Source organism: Hipposideros armiger, unplaced genomic scaffold (genome assembly GCF_001890085.2).
Source record: "Hipposideros armiger isolate ML-2016 unplaced genomic scaffold, ASM189008v1 scaffold_457, whole genome shotgun sequence".
Classification (NCBI taxonomy): domain Eukaryota; kingdom Metazoa; phylum Chordata; class Mammalia; order Chiroptera; family Hipposideridae; genus Hipposideros; species Hipposideros armiger.
The window spans coordinates 1,131,839-1,151,430 of record NW_017731807.1 but is presented as its reverse complement, the minus strand read 5'-3'; the positions used below and the strand labels follow the sequence as shown (position 1 = coordinate 1,151,430).

Below are 19,592 nucleotides of genomic sequence, written 5' to 3'. Positions count from 1 at the left end.
TATATATATATATATATATATATATATTTGAAAACACAGGAGTTCATTCAGTCAGTCAACAGGCTTCAGATTTTTTTCCTTTTTAAGCCCGAGGTTTTGTTCTAAGCCTTGGTAATCCAATGGAGATAAAACAGCTAAAGTTCATGCCCACATGGAGATTTTGTTCTAATGGGGAAGATATAGCTAAAAATAAAATGTCAGATAGCGATAACTACTGTATAGGAAATTAAAATAGGGCCATCTGATAGTAGCTACTTCAGAGTGGTTGGTCAAGGAAATCCTTTCCAAGAAAGTGCATTACTCCTGAAATATAAATAACAAGAAAGAGCTAGCCATGCAAATATCAGGGTGAGAGAAATGCCGATGGGAACTGAACTTGACAAGTTAGAGGAATAGAAAAGGAGCCAGTGTGGTGGTGCATTCTGGGTGAGATGGAGAGTGGTGTGAGATAGTGTTGGAGAGGTAGGCTGTGGCCAGACCAGTTCAGCCAAGGTACTGAGCTGGAATGTTATACCACGTGTAATGAGGAGCCATGATCTCATTTATGCTGACATGTGACAAGTGGATTGTGGTTGGGGCAGGAGTGGAATTGGGTACTGGTCAGGAGGCCAGTGCATTACGTCAAGTGAGTGATGGTGGTGACTTGCACTACTGATGGTAACAAAGATGAAAGGATGTGTCAAGAGTGCAAGCTCTGAGCAACAGCGGTTCGAGTCCTGGCCCGAGCTGAGCTGCCAACAGGTGGCAGGATGGCTCAGCTTAAAAAAAAAAAGATGAAAGGATGTGGACAGATTTGGGATACATTTGGAAATAAATTTGCTGATGGAGCGGGTATAGAGAGGGCTCAGGGAAAGAAGAATTCAGGTTGACCACAGTGTTGTTGGCATGAGCGGCCAAATAGATGATTTTTTTTTTTTTAAGATTTTTAGTGGGGAATTGAGGGATGGGAACAGAGCTGGGGAATTAGGGGAAGGGGAACAGACAAGTTGCTGTCCTTTTGTTCTTCAGTCTAGTTGTGGAGGACGTTGCTTCACTGTCCCAAGTTGACACCATCATTGCACTCTTCCCAGGCGAGGTAGATCAGTTGCAGGCCTCTGGACCGCCACTCATGGCAGCTGCTAGCCGCTCGCACTGGCTGCTGGCTACACACGGTAGCCCATGGCAACCCACTGCAGCAATGGCTGCAGCCTATGCCATCTACGGGGACTCACGGCATCCCAGCTCCATGTTGAGCTGTTGTTCAGCATCTTAGCTGCAGAGGGCAGTATCACTGGCCCTCATAGGTGGGATTGGAACCGGGGCCCTCTGGCATCCCAAGCCAGCTCTTAACCAACACGCCACTCGGCCGGCCCAAATGGATGATTGTGTTGAGATGGAGAAGACTGGGAGAACTGCAGGTCTGGAGAAATGATAAATCAAAATTTCTGTTTTGGCTCAAACATTCTATCATATTTATGAGACATTTATGTGGCGATGTCATGTAAGCATTTGAATGTAGTAGTTTGGAGTTCAGGGAGAGTCAGGGTTGAATAAAATTATGGAATTCCTTGGCAGATATTAACTTGAATCATGTGAAATTGCCATTTTTGGCTAAAAACGGTTGAATGCTAGCAATTTCAAGGTTCAGTCTATTGGATGGTATTTAAAGCAACAGATCTGGATGAGGTCACTTAAGAAGAGCATGTAGAGGGAAGAGAACAAAGGACAGAGCCCAGGGCACCCAACATTTAGAGGTAGATCAGAAGAGTAGGAGCCAGCACAGGGGACTGAAAAGTAGCAACCAGAAAGTAGAAGAATATCAGGAGAGTGGTGTAATTGAAGCCAAGAGAGGAAGGTGTTTTAAGTAGGGAATGAATAAGTCAAATGCTAATGAGAGGTTGAGTAAGATAAGTTAAGTGACCTCTGGATTGGCAACATTGCAATGCTTGGTGAATTTGACAGAAGAGTCAAATTCAGAGTTGAGTAAGTTAGGTTTGAGGTGCCTATGAGTTAGTTGTTCAGGTAGAGAAGTGAGGCAGTGAGCTTCCCTTCCTCCTGCTTCCTTGGGAAGAGGCCATGTACATCTGTGAGCCCCTGTGTGTATGATCAGAGCTGAATGAATGGCACAGATGGGAAGCCCCGAGCACTGGGCAGTGAGGAGAGCTTCCTAGAGTTGGTGAGACCTGTACTCATCTTGAAGAATGGGGAGGCTTTGGATAGCATGGGAGTAGGCATAGAGATTCTAGGAGGTGGCTAAAGAATGGAGAGGAGGCCAGGCAGGGTTTGGCTAGTAAAGCTGGGGTCCTGCTGAGAAGCAGTGGGATCAGAAGTTGGAAAATTAGTTGGGGATAGATGTGGAGAACCTTTGAATTTTAGGCTAAAGGCTTTGGATTGACCTTGAGCAGGAACGTAATATTTTGAAGCATTGAAGTAAAGGAACTATCATTTGACTTCACCAGACAGGCCCAGTCCTACTCATCCTCCAGATTTATGCTTAGATGCTGTTTTTCCCAGGAAATCTTTCCTGACTCCTTAAGTGCTAGGTTGGTACCCACAGTCCCTTGGCCTTAACCACACTGGACTCGAAATGTGTGGGTACTTGCCTGTCTCCCTCAATAAAATGTAAACTATGAGGGCGGAAGTGGTGTTTGTCTTGTTCACAGTTGTGTTCCTAAGAACTTGCCTGGGGCCCAGCAGAGTGCAGGTGCACAAGGACCATGTGTCAAGGATGTACCTATGCAACCTGGTCCCATATCACTAAAACCCACATTTTACAGGATTAGTTAAAATTCCCAAGGTTACATTTTCAGGTTACCTTGTTTCTCTGAATCCCCCTATTACTTTCCCTACCAATCCCTAATGCCTCCAAAGCCTCAACTGTCCTTGGAACTTGAAATTGGTTCACCAGATAACAGTGAATGTTATTTTTTAGGAACCTAACTCATCTCTCCAGCAAGGGACACCTAAAGAGATGTCCTCAGTCCTTCACTTCTATGTCCGTCCTTCTGGCCATGAGGGTGCAGCCTTTGGCCACTCTCGAAGGAAGCTGCAAGGGAAACTGCCAGAGCTGCAGAGTGTCAAGACCGAGCTGTGCTACAATGTGAACTGGACAGGTTGGGCCAGCTATTGGCTTCTTGAGGGAGGTACTCCAGTGCCAGGGGCAGTACCTCAAGGCACCCGTGCCCTGTTTCCCTACAGCTGAGTCCCTCCCAACTGCTGAGGAGATGAAGAAGCTGACGTGGCTATTTGGTTGCCCCTTGTTACAGGATGATGTAGCTCAGGAGTCCTGGCTCCTTCCTGGCTCCAGTGACCTGCTGCTGGAGGTTGGGCCCAGGCAAGCATCTCCCCTGGGGCAACTTCTTCCATGTTCCAGGCACATCATTTCTTCCAAACACACTGCCCACCCCTTCCATTTCCATTCCTTTGCTTCCTTCTCTTGTGATCCTCGGGAGATTTGTTCTTCCTTTGCTCTATCCTAGTCCCTGCCTAGAAAGCCATGCATATGCCTTCCCCATATAACTGAGCTATGGGGTCTTTGAAAAATGAGCTAGCTCCCAGACATGTTCTAGAAGTCAAGCAGGTTGCATGCTGAGAAGTTGAAATCAAAGCATTTTGATGCTAGGACAGTTAATAGTTTGATTTGCGTGACCTTTGAAAGCAGGTTTCTTGGTGCCCAGACCTGAGGCTGGAGGCCAGTGGTGGGGGGAGTAGTGATGGGAGATTGAACAGCAGTGGGCAGGATGCACCTTCTCAGCTGGGGCTCTGAGGTCCTAGCCATCTGGCCTGCTCCTCAGGCTAAACTTCTCCACCCCGACATCTACAAACATCGTGTCAGTCTGCTGGGCTGCTGGGCTGGGGGCTGTGGACCGTGTGGAGATTACCCGGCGCTACCTGCTCTCGGTGAGGTGGAAGGCCATCAGGGTGGGGGATCAGGGGGAGATGGGCCAGACATAAGAGATTGGGTTCTAAACTCTAGGCAAATAATGGGAGAAGTGGGGAGGAGCTCCTGGCTTTGGGTCTGCCTCGTTTGCAGGTTATTCATTCCCTGAGGGAACCTGGTTGGGGAGTGAATGGGACAGAAATCCATCCTGTGCTCCCCTTACTAATCTGTGCATCCTGACATCATGCCTGGAAAGGGCATCTTTGTAATCTGAACAAAGGTGCCATATGGGCTAGAACTGGGCTGGCCTTGTATGGCTTAGAAGATGGAGAGTGGACCATTTTGTCTGTTCTTTAGCTCGCTACCCCTTGCCCTCTGTGTGTGTTTCCACCCCTAGTTTGTCCACCCGCCTTCAGCTGAGATGGAGGCCATTGCTTTGACTACCCTGCATGACCGGATGACAGAGCAGCACTTCCCCCATCCCATCCAGAGCTTCTCCCTTGGGAGCATCCCAACACCCCTCAACAGCCCAATCAATATACTGGCTGAGGGCCGGCCTGCCCTTGAGAAAGCCAACCAGGAGCTAGGTAAGCAGGGGTCCCTGGGAGGAAGGCCCAGGCTAGGCTAGTAGGGGTTCTGATTCCTGGGAAATGGCAGCTTGAGTCCAATAGTCATCTCTTCTGGGGTTTGTCTCCTAGGTCTGGCCCTAGACTCCTGGGACCTGGATTTCTACACCAAACGATTCCAGGAGCTGCAGCGGAACCCTAGCACCGTGGAGGCCTTTGACTTGGCTCAGTCCAATAGGTGGGGAGCAATGGGGACATTCTGATGTCGAGCCTGTGGAGATTAGAAGTAAAGACCATTAGAGACTTGCCTTCATGGTTTACTCTTGCTTAGGGGCCTCCTTGAGTCTGTTTGAGACCTGGACTCCCCATTAGTCCAGTAGTCTAAATTCAAATCTTGGTTTTCTCTTCACTTTGGATCTGGACAATCCACAATGACAGGATATTTGAAGATTATGGGAACATATTTTGACTTACTATCTGAGTATGAGTTGGCCGTAACTGGGCTGTTAATGCTGGTGAGAAGACTTGGCAAGGCCTGAGAAATGACTCCATGTTTCCACTCTGCCTTCCTCTCCCTGTGTCACCCCCTGCAGTGAGCACAGCCGACATTGGTTCTTCAAGGGCCAACTTCACATGGATGAGGAGAAGCTGGCACAGTCACTGTTTGAGTCCATCATGAGCACCCAGGCGTCCTCAAACCCCAATAACGTCCTCAAGTTCTGTGATAACAGCAGGTGGGCTGTGCCCTAGACTGGGGTAACTTCAGGCCTAAGGGAGGAGAGACCCCAGGCCCTGGTAGGGTAAGCACAGATCCCAGGAAGGAAGCAACGTTCAGAGCGGATATTTCCACAGTGCAATCCAGGGGAGGGAAGTCCGATTTCTACGGCCTGAGGACCCCACACGGCCAAGCTGCTTCCGGCAACAGCAGGGGCTGAGACATGTTGTCTTCACAGCAGAGACCCACAACTTCCCTACAGGTGAGCTGGGTCCTAGGAGGGATAGATCAGAGAGTGTAGCTTAGGGTGAAGGTCCCAGGCCCCTGGGCTGGGCCTGGGAAAAATAATCTAGTAGGCCGGTTGTCCTTATTTTCTATGGGGTGGTCAGAGCTGGGGTTTGTCTCTTCAGTACCCATATCTCTCCCCACTCTCTTCACAGGAGTAGCCCCCTTCAGCGGTGCAACCACAGGCACGGGGGGCCGGATCCGAGATGTCCAGTGCACAGGCCGTGGGGCCCACGTGGTGGCTGGCACTGCTGGCTATTGCTTTGGAAACCTGCACATTCCAGGTCCCATCTTTTTCCTCTATAGCCATCTCCCCTTCCAGATTCCTTGTCCTAGCAGGCACTGAACACTTTTATCTTTTAGGTCAAAGGTCATCCTGGGTCATCTTTTCTTGGGATGGAGGCCTCTAGAGTAGCTGGCCTTTCACCGACCATGGTCATGAGGACTATAGACCCAGGGAGACCCAGTTTGCCAGACTGGCTTTGCAGAACCATAATTTTCTTTATTAAACTAGTATCCACTCAGCAAGAAAGTGTGATACAGGATCAAACTTATGACCCCCCCACCTGCCCCCAAATTCAATTTCTTAGAAAGGCTTAAGAACTCTGGTCCCAAGAGTCAGCAGGAGGGCTAGTACGGGAGGTAGGGAGCAAGACCAATGATTTATACCTTCCTAAAATAGGACTTCCTAAAATGGGACATTCTACCCATGCAGGTAGTCCTTGGTGGCTTAGACTCTTCCCAAAGGACTGGCTCCTCCGTCTTCCATCTTTGCAGTCCATCCAATTTTCTTTTTCCCTCCTAGGTTACAGTCTGCCCTGGGAGGATCCGAGTTTCCAGTATCCTGGGAACTTTGCCCAACCCCTGGAGGTTGCCATTGAGGCCAGTAATGGGGCTTCTGACTATGGCAACAAGTTTGGCGAACCAGTGCTGGCCGGTGAGACTGGGGAGCATGGGGGATAATAGACACCTAGTCCTGGAGGTGGGGTGGGGTGTGTGACCCAGTGAGCGCTGAGGAGACTGGATGACCGGATCCCATCTCCTCTCCCTGTGATGTGCATGCTCCAGGCTTTGCCCGCTCTTTTGGCCTCCAGCTCCCAGATGGCCAGCGACGTGAGTGGATCAAGCCCATCATGTTTAGTGGGGGCATTGGGTCCATGGAAGCTGAGCATGTGAGCAAGGAGCCCCCAGAGCCAGGTAAGAGCCCACCAACTTTCTCCATTTCCAGCCAGCTTTCTCCCCAGCACATGGCAGCTGCAAGAGGGGAATTTAGAGGACACTTCAGTGTTTAGATTTTTGTTTTTTGTCTTTTAGTTTCAGGTGTACAAAACAATGTAATAGTTAGACATTTCACCCCTCACAAAGCGATAACCCCTTCCCCCAATCTGTTGCCCCTCTGACATATACATCTATTACAATTCCATTGACTCTATTCCCTATGCTGTACTCCATATCCCGTGACTATATATATATATAAATTATAGTTGACATACAATATTATTCAGCTTCCACTTCAGGTGTACAGCGCAGTGGTCAAGCCTCTACACCGTCCATGAGGTGGTCTCCCTAATAAGACATGTGCCCACCTGACACCCTACAAAATCTTTACATTATTGATTATATTCCCCAAACTGTCTTTCATATCCCTGTGGCAATATTGTAGTTATCTATTTATGCTGTCTAACCCCTTCCCCTTCTGCATCCCCATCCCCACCCCCCTCCCATCTAGCAACCATCAGTTTTTCCTCTATATCTCTGAGACTATTTCTGTTTACTTTGCTCATTCATTCAGTTCTTTAGATTCTACATATAAGTGAGATCATATGATATTTGTCTTTCTCTGACTGATTTCACTTAGCATAATGTGCTTTAGGTCTATCCATATTGTTGCAAATGGTAAGATTTCATTCTTCTTTATAGCTGAGTAATACTACCTTGTATAAATGTACCACAGTTTCTTTTTTTTTTAAGATTTTATTGGGGAATTGGGGGAGGGGAACAGCATTGGGGAATCGGGAAAGGGGAATAGACAAGTTGCTGTCCTTTTGTTCTTCAGTCTAGTTGTGGAGGACATTGCTTCACTGGCCCATGTTGGTATTATAATTGCACTCTTCCCGGGTGAGGCAGTCTCTTGCCGCCCATTGGACGGCTGCTCACTGCTGCTCACGGAAGCTCACGAAAGCTCATGCCAGCTTCCGGCCAGCCTCACTGCAGCCTACGCCATCGCCGGCGACTCACGGCAGCCCAGCTCCAGGTCGAGCTGTTGTTCACCATCTTAACTGTAGAGGGCGCAGTGTCACTGGCCCTCATGTGGGATCCGAACTGGGGCCCTACTGCTCAGAGCTGGCATCCCAAGCCAACTCCTAACCAACACGCCACTTGGCCGGCCCGTACCACAGTTTCTTAATCCATTCGACTACCGATGGGCATTTCGATTGTTTCCAAGTGTTGGCTATTGTAAATAGCGCTGCAGTAAACATAGGGGTGCATGTATTTTTTTGAATCAGCGTCTTGGATTTCTCTGGATAGATACCTAAGAGTGGAGTTGCTGGGTCATAAGGTAGTTCCATTTCCAGTTTCTTGAGATACCTCCATACTGATTTCCATAGTGGCTGCACCAATCTGCAATCTTACCAACAGCGCACCAGGGTTCCCTTTTCTCCACAACCTCACCAGCACTTGTTGTTGATTTATTGATGATAGCCATTCTGCCCAGAATGAAGTGGTATCTCATTGTGGTTTTTATTTGCATTTCTCTAATGATTAGTGAGGTTGAGCATTTTTTCATATGTCTGTTGGCCGTCTGTATGCCCTCTTTAGAGAAATGTCTTTTCATGTCCTCTGCCCATTTTTAAAAAATTATTTTTTATTATGAAATACACATTTTTTAGAATTAGTTTCAGCTGTACAACACAGTGCAATAGTTATACTTTTTACCCCTCGAAGTGACAACCTCCCTCCCCCAATCCGCTGCCCCACTTCCCCCCAATATCATACATATCTATTACAATTCCCTTGACTCCACTCCCATACTATACTCCATGTCCCATGACTATANATACTATACTCCATGTCCCATGACTATATATATATATATATATATATATATATATATATTCACTTATAGTTGACCTCTGCCCATTTTTCAATTAGGTTGTTTGTTTTTTTGGTGTTGTATGAGTTATATATATACATTTTGGATATTAATCCGTTATCAGATGTATCATTGACAAATATCTTCTCTCATTCAGTAGGCTTCCTTTTTTTTTGTCGATTTCCTTTGCTGTGAAAAAACTTTTAAGTTTGATATAATCCGATATGTTTATTTTTTCTTTTAGTTGCCTTGCCCGAGGGGATTTATCAGTAAAAATATTACTCAGGGTAATGTCTGCAAATTTACTCCCTATATTTTCTTCTAGGAGTTTTATGGTTTCAGGTCTTACATTCAAGTCTTGAACATTTTGAATTTATATGTTCTCATATATGGCTTAAGGAGGTGGTCCAGTTTCAGATTTTTGCATGTGTCAGTCCAGTTTTCCCAGCACCATTTATTTAATAGATTGTCTTTACCCCAATGTAAATTCTTGCTTCCAATGTCATAGATTAAATGACCATATATGAATGGATTTATTTCTGGGCTCTCTATTCTGTTCCATTGATCTATGTGTCTGTTTTTATGCCAGTACCATAGTGTTTTGATTACTGTAGCCTTGTAGTATGATTTTATATTGGGTAGCATGCTACCTCCCACTTTGTTCTTATTTCTCAAGATTGCTGTTGCTATTCGGGGTCTTTTATGGTTCCATATAAATTTTAGGATTATATGTTCTATTTCTGAGAAAAATGTCATTGGTAGTTTTTGATAGGAATTGTGTTGAATCTGTATATTGCCTTAGGTAGTATTGACATTTTAGCTGTATTAATTCTTCCTATCCATGAACATTGTATGTGTTTCCACTTATTTGTATCTTTTTTTTTTTTTTTAAAGATTTTTATTGGGGAATTGGGGGATGGGAACAGTGCTGGGGAATTGGGGGAAGGGGAACAGACAAGTTGCTGTTGTTTTGTTCTTCAGTCTAGTTGTGGAGAGCGTTGCTTCACTGGCCCAAGTTGGCACCATCACTTATTTGTATCTTTGATTTCTCTCTTCAGTGTCCTATAATTTTCTGAGTACAGGTCTTATACTTATTTGGTTAAATTTATTCCTAAGTATTTTATTGTTTTTGAAGCAATTGTAAATGGGATTGTTTTCTTGATTTCTCCCTCTGATATTTCAGTGGTTAGTTTTTGACCTCAGCTCATGTCTCGTCTCTCTAATACAGGTTTTCAGACAGGATAGGCCTTTATGCCAGTGGGGCCATCTCAGTCTGTGTTGCCTCTGTCTCCTCCCCTGTTTACTTCTGCATGGCAGGGGCCCACCCTGCTAAGTCAAAGCAGCTGTGTTTATTCAGTACCTGCTGTGTGCCATGGTCTTTTATCTGCTAGCTCAGTTTAATCGGGCAACATTTACTGAGCATCCATCATGTGCTAGGTGCTGTGGTGGAATCAAGATAAAGACCAGGTCCCATTTATTAAATAGGTTAACCCAGTCACATGGTTCAGAATTTCAAAGGTGGAAAAGGTTCTGCAGTGAAAACTCTCCTTCCCCTCACCTCCAGCCACCCAGTTTCCCTCCCTACAGATAACCAGTGTTGGTCACTTACTTTTGTACTCTACCAGAGACACTTCCTGCATATGTAAACAGATCCATAGGTATATTTAACCCTTTAAAAAAAACCAAATAGGGCCGGCCGAGCTGGGCTGCCGTGAGTTGCTGGTGATGGCGTAGGCTGCAGTGGGGCTGGCCCGCAGCTGGTGTGGGCTTTCACGAGCTTCTGTGAGCTGCCGTGAGTGGCCGTTCAAATGGCCGGCAAGCAACTGCCTCACCTGGGAAGAGTGCAGTGATAATACCAACATGGGCCAGTGAAGCGACGTCCTCCGCAACTAGACTGACGAACAAAAGGACAGCAACTTGTCTGTTTCCCTTCCCCGATTCCCCAACTCTGTTCCCATCCCCCAATTCCCCAATAAAATCTTTTAAAAATCCCAAAACAAAACAAATAGCATATGTGCACACATCTTTTACTATATTATTGAGATGTAGTTCATGTAGCTAAAGTTCACCCTTTTAAAGTGTTTGAGTTAGTGGTTTTTAGTATATTCTCAAAATTGTACATTGATCACCACTAATTCCAGAACATTTTTATCACCCCAGAAAGAAACCCTCTACACAGTCACACCCCATCACCCTTTCCTCAGCCTCTGGCAACCACTAATCTACTTTCTGTCTCTGTGAATTTGCCTGTTCTGGACATTTTATACAAATGGATTCATCCAGTACTTGGCCTTTTGCGTCTGGCTTCTTTCAATTAGCATAATGTGTTCAAGGTTCACCCATCTTATAGTATGTATCAGTGTTTCATTCCTTTTTATGGCTGAATCATATTCCATTGTATAGATATATCACATTTTATTTATCCATTCATCAGTTGTTATACAGTTGGGTTATTTCTACTTTTTGACTAATCAATAATGCTCTTAGAAACATTCATGTACAAGTTTTCTATGTACCTACATTCTTCTCTTGGATATATAACTAAGAGTAGAATTGCTGGGTCACATAATAACTATTCAACTTTTAAAAAACTGCCACACTGTTTTCCAAAGCATTGCGCCATTCTACATCCCCCCACCCCAGCAGTGTATGAGGGTTCCAGTTTCTTAAATCCTCACCAACATTTGTTGTTAGCTTTCTCTTTGATTATAGTCATGATAGCATATATGAAGTGGTGTCTCATTGTGGTTTTGATTTGCATTTCCCTAATGACTAATGGTGGTGAGCATCATTTCACATGCTTGTTGACTATTTGTATATCTTCCTTGAAGCAATATCTATTCAGATCCTTTGTCCATTTTTAAATTGGGTTGTCTTTTTTTATAGAGTTGTAAGAGTTCTTTATATATTCTCGACCCATATCAGATAGATACATGATTTACAAATATTTTCTCCTATTCTGTGTGTTGTCTTTTTACTTTCTCCATGATGTTCTCTGAAGAACAAATGTTTTTAATTTTGGTAAAGTAAAAGTTATTTGCCTTTTCTTTTCTTGCTTGTGGTTTTAGTGTCATGACAAAGAAACCAAGGTCATGAAGATTTACTTGTGTGTTTTCTTGTAATACTTTTATAGCTTTTATCTCTTACATTTAGGTCTCTGACATTATAATTTTTATATATGGTGTGAAGTAAGGATCCATCTTCATCCTTTCATGTGTGAATATCCAGTTATCCTAACACCACGTTTTGAAAAGACTTCTCTTACCCCATTGAATTGTCTTGGGACTCTTGTCAAAAATCAGTTGGCCATCGATATATGGGTTCATTTATGGACTCAATAGTTCTAGTGCATTGATATATATGTATGTATGTGTGTGTGTGTGTGTGTGTGTGTGTGTGTGTGTATATATATATATATATGTATATATATATATGCTAGTACCACACTGTCTTGATTACTGTAGCTTTGTAGTAAGTTTTAAAAGCAGAAATGTTGTTTTGGCTAACCTAGGTCCCTCAAATTTCCATAGAAATTTTAGGTTCAGCTGATAAATTTCTGTGAAAAAGGTGGCTGGTTGTGTTGATTGTTCAGACCAATTTGGGGAGTATTGCCATCATAACAATATTAAGTCTTTCACTCTATGAACATGAGATCTCTTTCAATTTATTGAGATCTATTAAGGTATTTTATAATTTTCAGTGTGTGTTACATTTCTATTGTAAAATTTATTCTTAAGTATTTTATTCTTTTTGGTGCTATTGTAAAGGGGTGTGCGTACTTCTATACCTTACTTTTTTCACTTAGCAATATAGCTTGGAGATCATTTCATACTGATGAAATCATGTTGCCTCATTATATTCATATGTAATTCTCTTTGGTGGCTTAGTGTTTCATTGTGTGGATATACTGTAATTTTATTTAACCAGTTCTCTGTTGTTAGCATTTAGATTATTTCCTAAATTTGGCAATACAAATAATGCTGCAATGTTTAATTTTGGACATAGGTGATTCTGTACCTGTGCAAATCTGGAGGATAAATTCCTCAAAGTGTATTTACCCAATCAAAGAATATGTGCATTTTTTTGTATTTTAGATTGCTCTTCCCTAATATCAGCTTTCCTTTATCCTCACACTTCTTTGTACTCACACTTCATATGGTCACTTTTCCAGTGTTTGATTCTGCCCTTCTTCCTTGCAGGCATGGATGTTGTAAAGGTTGGAGGTCCTGTCTACAGGATTGGAGTTGGGGGCGGAGCTGCTTCATCTATACAGGTAAGTAGGAATAGCTGCAGATGCACTTGTTATTAGCTTTGATATTGCCAGGCCCTCATGTGTGGGTGGGATGTGAGAGCTCCCACCCAGCCCCCTTGAGCTGAGCTATGCCATATGTTCCCCCAGGTGCAGGGAGACAACACCAGTGACCTGGACTTTGGGGCTGTGCAGCGGGGAGACCCAGAGATGGAACAGAAGGTGAACCGCGTGATCCGGGCTTGTGTAGAGGCCCCTAGGGGAAACCCCATCTGCAGCCTCCATGACCAAGGCGCCGGTGGCAATGGTGAGAGAAGAGACTGGGACAAGGGACCTGCCAGGTTTGGTTTATGGAGAGGCATCAACAACCTGCAGTGGGTCCCATTCTCTACCCAGTATACATTCTGGACAGGCTCAAGGTTGGGCGGTGGAGGCCTGCTGCCATGGGATAGTTGGTGATGAGGGTGCAGCAGAATTCGGAGGCCAGGGACTGCCCTTTTTTGTCCTGGTGCTGACCAGGTCCAGATTACATCTTTCCTTGCAACCCTCTCACCAGGCAACGTCCTGAAGGAGCTGAGTGACCCAGCTGGAGCCGTCATTTACACCAGCCGCTTCCAGGTGGGCCTTATCCCCTGAAGTCTGGCCACCAAAGTCTCCCCACCCCTGCCAGCCCCAGCTGGCCCACCCATCTTTCCCCCAACACCCAGCAAGAATATGAGACTTGGGAATATCCACTGACTCTTCTCTTTCTTCTTCCCCCATGGGTATATAGCTCGGGGACCCGACCCTGAACGCCCTGGAAATCTGGGGGGCTGAGTACCAGGAGTCGAATGCACTTCTGCTGAGGCCCCCAGACCGGGACTTCCTGAGTCGTGTCAGCGCCCGGGAACGCTGCCCAGCTTGCTTTGTGGGCAACATCACCGGAAATAAGAGAGTGAGTTGGCTCTAATAGCAGATCAGCTTGAGTGGCCTGGGTACGGCTGGTGGCAAACATATTGTGCGAAACAGGATGTAGGAGGTGGGAGGGGCTAGAGACTCACTAGGGGAAGCCAAACAGGGTGAAAAGAACAACTCTATCCTGCTTTCTGAAGCACTCCTTGCTGGTGGCCATGGTCTCACTCCCTCTGGGCACTCTCCCTGTGGTCTGTAGATAGTGCTGGTGGATGATCGGGACTGTCCTGTGGGAAGAAATGGCCATGGAGATGCACCCCCAACCCCTGTGGACCTGGAGCTGGATTGGGTGCTGGGCAAGATGCCTCGGAAGGTATATGGAGGTAGGGGTGGGAGGGGAGGCTGTGTTTCTTGCTTTCCTGGCCCATTTACCATACTTGTGCTGTATTACCTGTGTGCCCAGCCCCCCCCCCCCAGGTGCTCACACCCCTACTGTCGTCTGTGTTGTAGGAGTTCTTCCTCCAGAGGAATCTCCCTGTGCTGCAGCCTCTGGCCTTGCCCCCGGGGCTGAGCGTGCACCAGGCCCTAGAACGGGTTCTGAGGCTTCCTGCTGTGGCCAGCAAGCGCTACCTCACCAACAAGGTCCTCCCTGAACCCCTGCCCTACTCCTCAGACCTCTGCATGCTTCCCTCAGCTCACCTACCCCTGGCCTCCCACCCTTGGGAACTGCTGTGGGGGTCCACCAGGCCCGAGGGAGAAGGGGCAAGGGCAAGGCAGCCACCCTGATGGCCTGGTCCCCTGCTGCCCACCCTCAGAGTTGAGCTCTTATCTACATGTTTGGGGTGATCAGGCCTCCCACCACCTCTGTGTCCCTGTCCCTTGTGCTCTTGCCAACCCCACATGGTTCCACAGGTGGACCGCTCTGTGAGCGGCCTCGTGGCACAGCAGCAGTGTGTCGGGCCCCTGCAGACCCCTCTAGCAGATGTGGCAGTTGTGGCACTGAGTCACCAGGAGCTTGTAGGGGCTGCCACAGCCCTGGGAGAGCAGCCAATCAAGAGCCTGCTGGACCCCAAGATTGCTGCCCGGCTGGCCGTGGCCGAGGCCCTCACCAACCTGATGTTTGCTCTAGTCACTGACCTCCGGGTGAGTCCCCCACAGCTTCTGCCCTTGAGCCCCAGGCCTTTGGGACACTTCCACATCCACCATTCAGTTACTCCTCTTGCTCTTCATGCACATGGCCTCCCAGCCCCTCTGCCCCCACCCCAGACTCCCCATCTCCCTTCCCCTCTAATGCCAAATCTCCACTACTTCTCAGGATGTGAAGTGCAGTGGGAACTGGATGTGGGCAGCCAAGCTCCCAGGGGAGGGTGCAGCTCTGGCCGATGCCTGTGAGGCTATGGTTGCAGTGATGGCGGCCCTGGGTGTGGCAGTGGACGGTGGCAAGGACTCCCTCAGCATGGCTGCCCGGGTTGGCTCTGAGACTGTGCTGGCTCCTGGTGAGATCTGGGGGCCGTGGGGAGAGGGGTAAGGCCTGTGGGGCTGGGCTTGCACCTTATTCTCTTATTCCTTGCTCCACAGGGTCACTGGTCATCTCAGCCTATGCTGTCTGTCCAGACATTACAGCCACTGTGACCCCAGACCTCAAGTGTCCTGGAGGGAGAGGTATGGGATCTTTCCCTCCTCACTGTTTTGTGTATTCAGAGCCTGTCCTTTGGGGTCTGCATTGTACATGCTGGGCCCCTCATCTCCGCATTGGGGCTGTGGTGCTTTTTGGGACTGGTGGTCTGAGTGTTCCACCATCTACTGGGAACTTCAGTGTTCATGAGCGCCACAGGGAGGAGTCTTCCTGGGCCATCCACCTCCCTTCACCCCTTCCCTGTCTCTCCAGGCCATCTGCTCTATGTGCCTCTGAGTCCTGGGCAGCACCGGCTGGGAGGCACAGCTCTGGCCCAATGCTTCTCTCAGCTTGGTGAGCAGCCTCCCAACCTGGACCTCCCTGAGAACTTGGTGCGTGCCTTCAGCATCACCCAGGGACTACTGAAAGGTGAGTGAGGCCCTGGGGGAGATGGTACACGTAGCCAGAACATGGAAGACATTCACCAGCTAAGCATGTGAGGGTGGGGCAAAGGGAACAGACACCCTTTTCTCTGATTCTCTGTGCGAGCCCACATTCTCACATACACTGTCTACCTACTCAAGAAGGGGGTGTGGGGTCATCAGGTTTGGGCCCTGAGGTTGCTGATTTTTTTTCTCCTTCCTCCAGACCGCCTCCTCTGCTCAGGCCATGATGTCAGCGATGGGGGTCTCATCACTTGCCTGCTAGAGATGGCCTTTGCTGGGAATTGTGGGATAGAGGTGGATGTACCTGCCCCTGGAATTGATGGTGAGGAACCCAGGGTCTAGACTCAGGCCTGGGTTGCCTGCCCCACTCTGCAGACCCCATGTCCTGTTAAAGAATGGAGTGTCCCCAACTCCTTTCCCCTGGTCCCTTGCTGTCTTCTCTGACCACTGAGCCAGGTAGCACCCATTGTTCCTGGCTCTATCCATCTGAGACCTCCTGTATACCCTGATGCCACATTCTTGGTCCCATTCTCCCAGGCCTCACCCCACCCTTATCCCTACCTCCACTCCCTCAACCCTCAGCCATATCCCCCTGACTCCACCTCTGAGTCCCTAACAGCACCCTAGTCACCCTGCCATCTCATCCCCATTGTTCTCCCAGTGCTGCCTGTGCTGTTCGCTGAGGAGCCAGGCCTGGTACTGGAGGTGAAGGAGCCAGACCTAGCTCAAGTGTTGAAGCGCTACCAGGATGCTGGCCTCCACTGCCTGGAGCTGGGCTGCACAGGCCACGCTGGGCCCCATGCCATGGTGAGGAAATGAGGAAGAGCAAAGAGCAGCATGTGGTGGAGAGGTGTGGTTCCTCTGCCAACCTCAGAGGGGCCGCGGTTGGACATACTTGCTATTGGGCTCTGATACATTTGCCCCTCTCTAGGTCCGGGTATCAGTGAACGGGGCTGTGGTTCTGGAGGAGCCAGTTGGGCAGCTGCGAGCCCTCTGGGAGGAGACGAGTTTCCAGCTGGACCGGCTGCAGGCAGAGCCGAGCTGTGTGGCAGAGGAGGAACAGGGGTTGAGGGAGCGAATAGGGCCCAGCTATTGCCTGCCTCCCACCTTTCCCAAAGCATCCTTGCCCCATGAACCTGGTGAGGGAGTGCATGCAAAGGCTTGTCTTCCTGGGCACCTTGGGCATGGATGCCCAGGCCCGCCCTGGAAAAGGTGTCTGGGGGTTGGGGTGGGGAAGTAGCCCTCTGGCTCAGAGATACTCTTTCTCCCCGCAGGTGTTCCCACCCCCCGAGTTGCCATCTTGCGAGAGGAGGGCAGTAATGGAGACCGGGAGATGGCTGATGCCTTCCACTTGGCTGGGTTCGAGGTGAGCAGTGTGGCTAGCAGAGCTGGGGCTAGGCCTTGGACTGTGTATCCTCTGACACTTCCCTTCGCTATCCTGCCAGGTGTGGGATATAACCATGCAAGACCTCTGCTCTGGGGCAATCAAGCTGGACACATTCCGTGGCGTGGCATTTGTGGGTGGCTTCAGCTATGCAGACGTCCTGGGCTCTGCCAAAGGTCAGTGTGCGGGCTTCTGCCCACTCCCTCACCACACATTCCTGAAAAGATGCCTTAGCTCCCCTCTTCCTTGACTGGGCATTGGCCTTTCACCTCCGCAAGGCCAGTGGAGAGTGAGTGTGTTCATTACCAGCAGAAGGCCTGCAGTTAACTTAAATGAGGCAAGTGGCTGGGTGAGGCTGTGCCAACCTGGGCACATGTCTTGTCTAAAGGGGCAGTTGCTACTCTGCTCCAGCAGATTGCCCTGCTGGAAAGCTGGCTCAGCATGGCCAGATCTTTCTGTTTTTCAAGAGAAGCCAAAAATCCAGATTTTTATATGAAATCTTAGTTTTAAATGTTAGGCAACTGAATAAAAAATTTTGAAAATGCTGTGCTGGCCAAGCAAAAAACTTATCATGGGCCACGTTTGTCCCAGGCGTTAGCAACACCTGATTTAAGCAGTTAAACTCATTTTTTTTCCTTACACTTGCCTGCCACCCTCCCCCCGCCAACCGCGAGGATGTAGTGCTGAAGGAATATAACAGTGCAGCTGTACCCCTTCATTCCAAGTCTCACCCCAACTTCCCTGTTCCCTCCTAGGGTGGGCAGCTGCTGTGACCTTTAATGCACAAGCTGGGGCTGAACTGAGGCGCTTCCGGAAGAGGCCAGACACCTTCAGCCTGGGCGTGTGTAATGGGTGTCAGTTGCTGGCTCTGCTGGGCTGGGTGGGAAGCAACCCCCGTAAGGAGGCAGGGGAGACGGACCACGACTCCCGGGCAGCCCAGCCTGGCCTCCTGCTGCGCCACAACCGGTCTGGGCGTTATGAGTCTCGCTGGGCCAGTGTGCGTGTGGGACCCGGGCCGGCCCTGATGCTGCGAGGAATGGAGGGTGCCGTGCTGCCTGTGTGGAGCGCCCACGGTGAAGGTCAGGCTCCAGGAAGGCAGGGGGTGGGTGGAGGGCATGAAGGAGCTTATTTAGCTCTCACTGCCTTCTCCCTCTCTCCCAGGTTACATGGCATTTTCTTCTCCGGAACTCCAAGCCCAGATCGAGGCCAAGGGCTTAGCTCCACTGCACTGGGCAGATGATGATGGGAACCCCACAGAACGGTACCCCCTGAATCCTAATGGGTCCCCAGGGGGAGTAGCTGGTGTCTGCTCTCTTGATGGCCGCCACCTGGCTCTCATGCCTCACCCTGAGCGGACTGTGAGGCCTTGGCAGTGGGCATGGCGACCCCCTCCATTTGACACTCTGACCACCTCCCCCTGGCTCCAGCTCTTCATCAACGCCCGAAACTGGACCCAGGAAGGAAGCTGTTGAGTAGGCCAGGGAGGCTCATCTGGGCCTCATGGTTTGACCCTGGGTTGTTGCTGCCGTCTCTCCCTCATTACCTCCAGAAGTACTCCACATTATTTCCAAATGTGTCTGGGACAAAGACCAAAATGCCAAATAAAATCTCAGCTGATTTTATTAGTCTGCCCATTTTTGCCTAATGCTATTGGATCTCTTTTCGGTTTGTCTGCTGTAACGTGTTTTGTCCTTCATGAGCCCAGGAAGGGGCATGTGGTTCAGAGCAAAGAACCTGCAGTGCAAAGTTCGGATGCACGGGGAAGAGGGGTTTCCATTGGCCCACTTCCCTTTACCCAGCAATCACCACGCTGTACCTCATCTAGGCTTGGAGGGATGTTTTCTGCCCCCCTTCCTCATCATTAGGGTTTAGGGGGTAGGGTCATACAAAAGCATGTAAGTCAGGATGCCAGCATTCTTTTTTTTAGATTTTTTTTTTTAATTGGGGTATTGAGGGGATGGGAACAATGCTGGGGAATTGGGGGAAGGGGAACAGACAAGTTGCTGTCCTTTTGTTCTTCAGTCTAGTTGTGGAGGACGTTGCTTCACTGGCCCAAGTTGGCACCATCATTGCGCTCTTCCCGGGCGAGGCAGATCAGTCGCCGGCTTCTGGACGGCCGCTCACTGCGGCTGCTGGCCGCTCACACTGGCTGCTGGCTACATACGGTAGCGCATGGCAACCCACTGCCACAGGGGCTGCAGCCTACGCCGTCGCCGGCGACTCACGGCAGCCCAGCTCCAGGTTGAACTGTTGTTCAGCATCTTAGCTGTAGAGGGCAGTGTCACTGGCCCTCATATGTGGGATCCGAACAGGGGCCCTCTGGCATCCCAAGCGAGTTCTTAACCATCGTGCCACTCGGCCGGCCCAGGATGCCAGCATTCTTTTTTTTTTTTTTTTTTTTTTAAAGATTTTTATTGGATAATTGGGGGGATGGGAACAGTGATGGGGAATTGGGGGAAGGGGAACAGACAAGTTGCTGTCGTTTTGT

General features: G+C 48.7%; 1 protein-coding gene across 1 annotated transcript in view; it reads left to right on the top strand.

The window, feature by feature from the left end:
- Window positions 1-18,729, top strand: part of PFAS (phosphoribosylformylglycinamidine synthase) — a 32,856-nt gene extending 14,127 nt beyond the window's left edge. The window contains exons 2-28 of the mRNA XM_019665959.1: window positions 2,912-3,092; window positions 3,178-3,313; window positions 3,774-3,879; window positions 4,257-4,446; window positions 4,558-4,663; window positions 5,019-5,159; window positions 5,278-5,402; window positions 5,581-5,709; window positions 6,231-6,362; window positions 6,494-6,622; window positions 12,719-12,792; window positions 12,919-13,075; window positions 13,325-13,386; window positions 13,541-13,702; window positions 13,919-14,032; window positions 14,170-14,301; window positions 14,572-14,802; window positions 14,975-15,155; window positions 15,238-15,321; window positions 15,548-15,703; window positions 15,923-16,042; window positions 16,382-16,527; window positions 16,652-16,859; window positions 16,995-17,086; window positions 17,166-17,280; window positions 17,860-18,183; window positions 18,266-18,729. Of these exons, the coding sequence (XP_019521504.1) occupies window positions 2,951-3,092; window positions 3,178-3,313; window positions 3,774-3,879; window positions 4,257-4,446; window positions 4,558-4,663; window positions 5,019-5,159; window positions 5,278-5,402; window positions 5,581-5,709; window positions 6,231-6,362; window positions 6,494-6,622; window positions 12,719-12,792; window positions 12,919-13,075; window positions 13,325-13,386; window positions 13,541-13,702; window positions 13,919-14,032; window positions 14,170-14,301; window positions 14,572-14,802; window positions 14,975-15,155; window positions 15,238-15,321; window positions 15,548-15,703; window positions 15,923-16,042; window positions 16,382-16,527; window positions 16,652-16,859; window positions 16,995-17,086; window positions 17,166-17,280; window positions 17,860-18,183; window positions 18,266-18,576 (4,005 nt within the window). The 5' untranslated portion in view covers window positions 2,912-2,950 and the 3' untranslated portion in view covers window positions 18,577-18,729. The remainder of the gene's footprint in view (window positions 1-2,911; window positions 3,093-3,177; window positions 3,314-3,773; window positions 3,880-4,256; window positions 4,447-4,557; window positions 4,664-5,018; window positions 5,160-5,277; window positions 5,403-5,580; window positions 5,710-6,230; window positions 6,363-6,493; window positions 6,623-12,718; window positions 12,793-12,918; window positions 13,076-13,324; window positions 13,387-13,540; window positions 13,703-13,918; window positions 14,033-14,169; window positions 14,302-14,571; window positions 14,803-14,974; window positions 15,156-15,237; window positions 15,322-15,547; window positions 15,704-15,922; window positions 16,043-16,381; window positions 16,528-16,651; window positions 16,860-16,994; window positions 17,087-17,165; window positions 17,281-17,859; window positions 18,184-18,265) is intronic.
- Window positions 18,730-19,592: the final 863 nt, after the last annotated feature.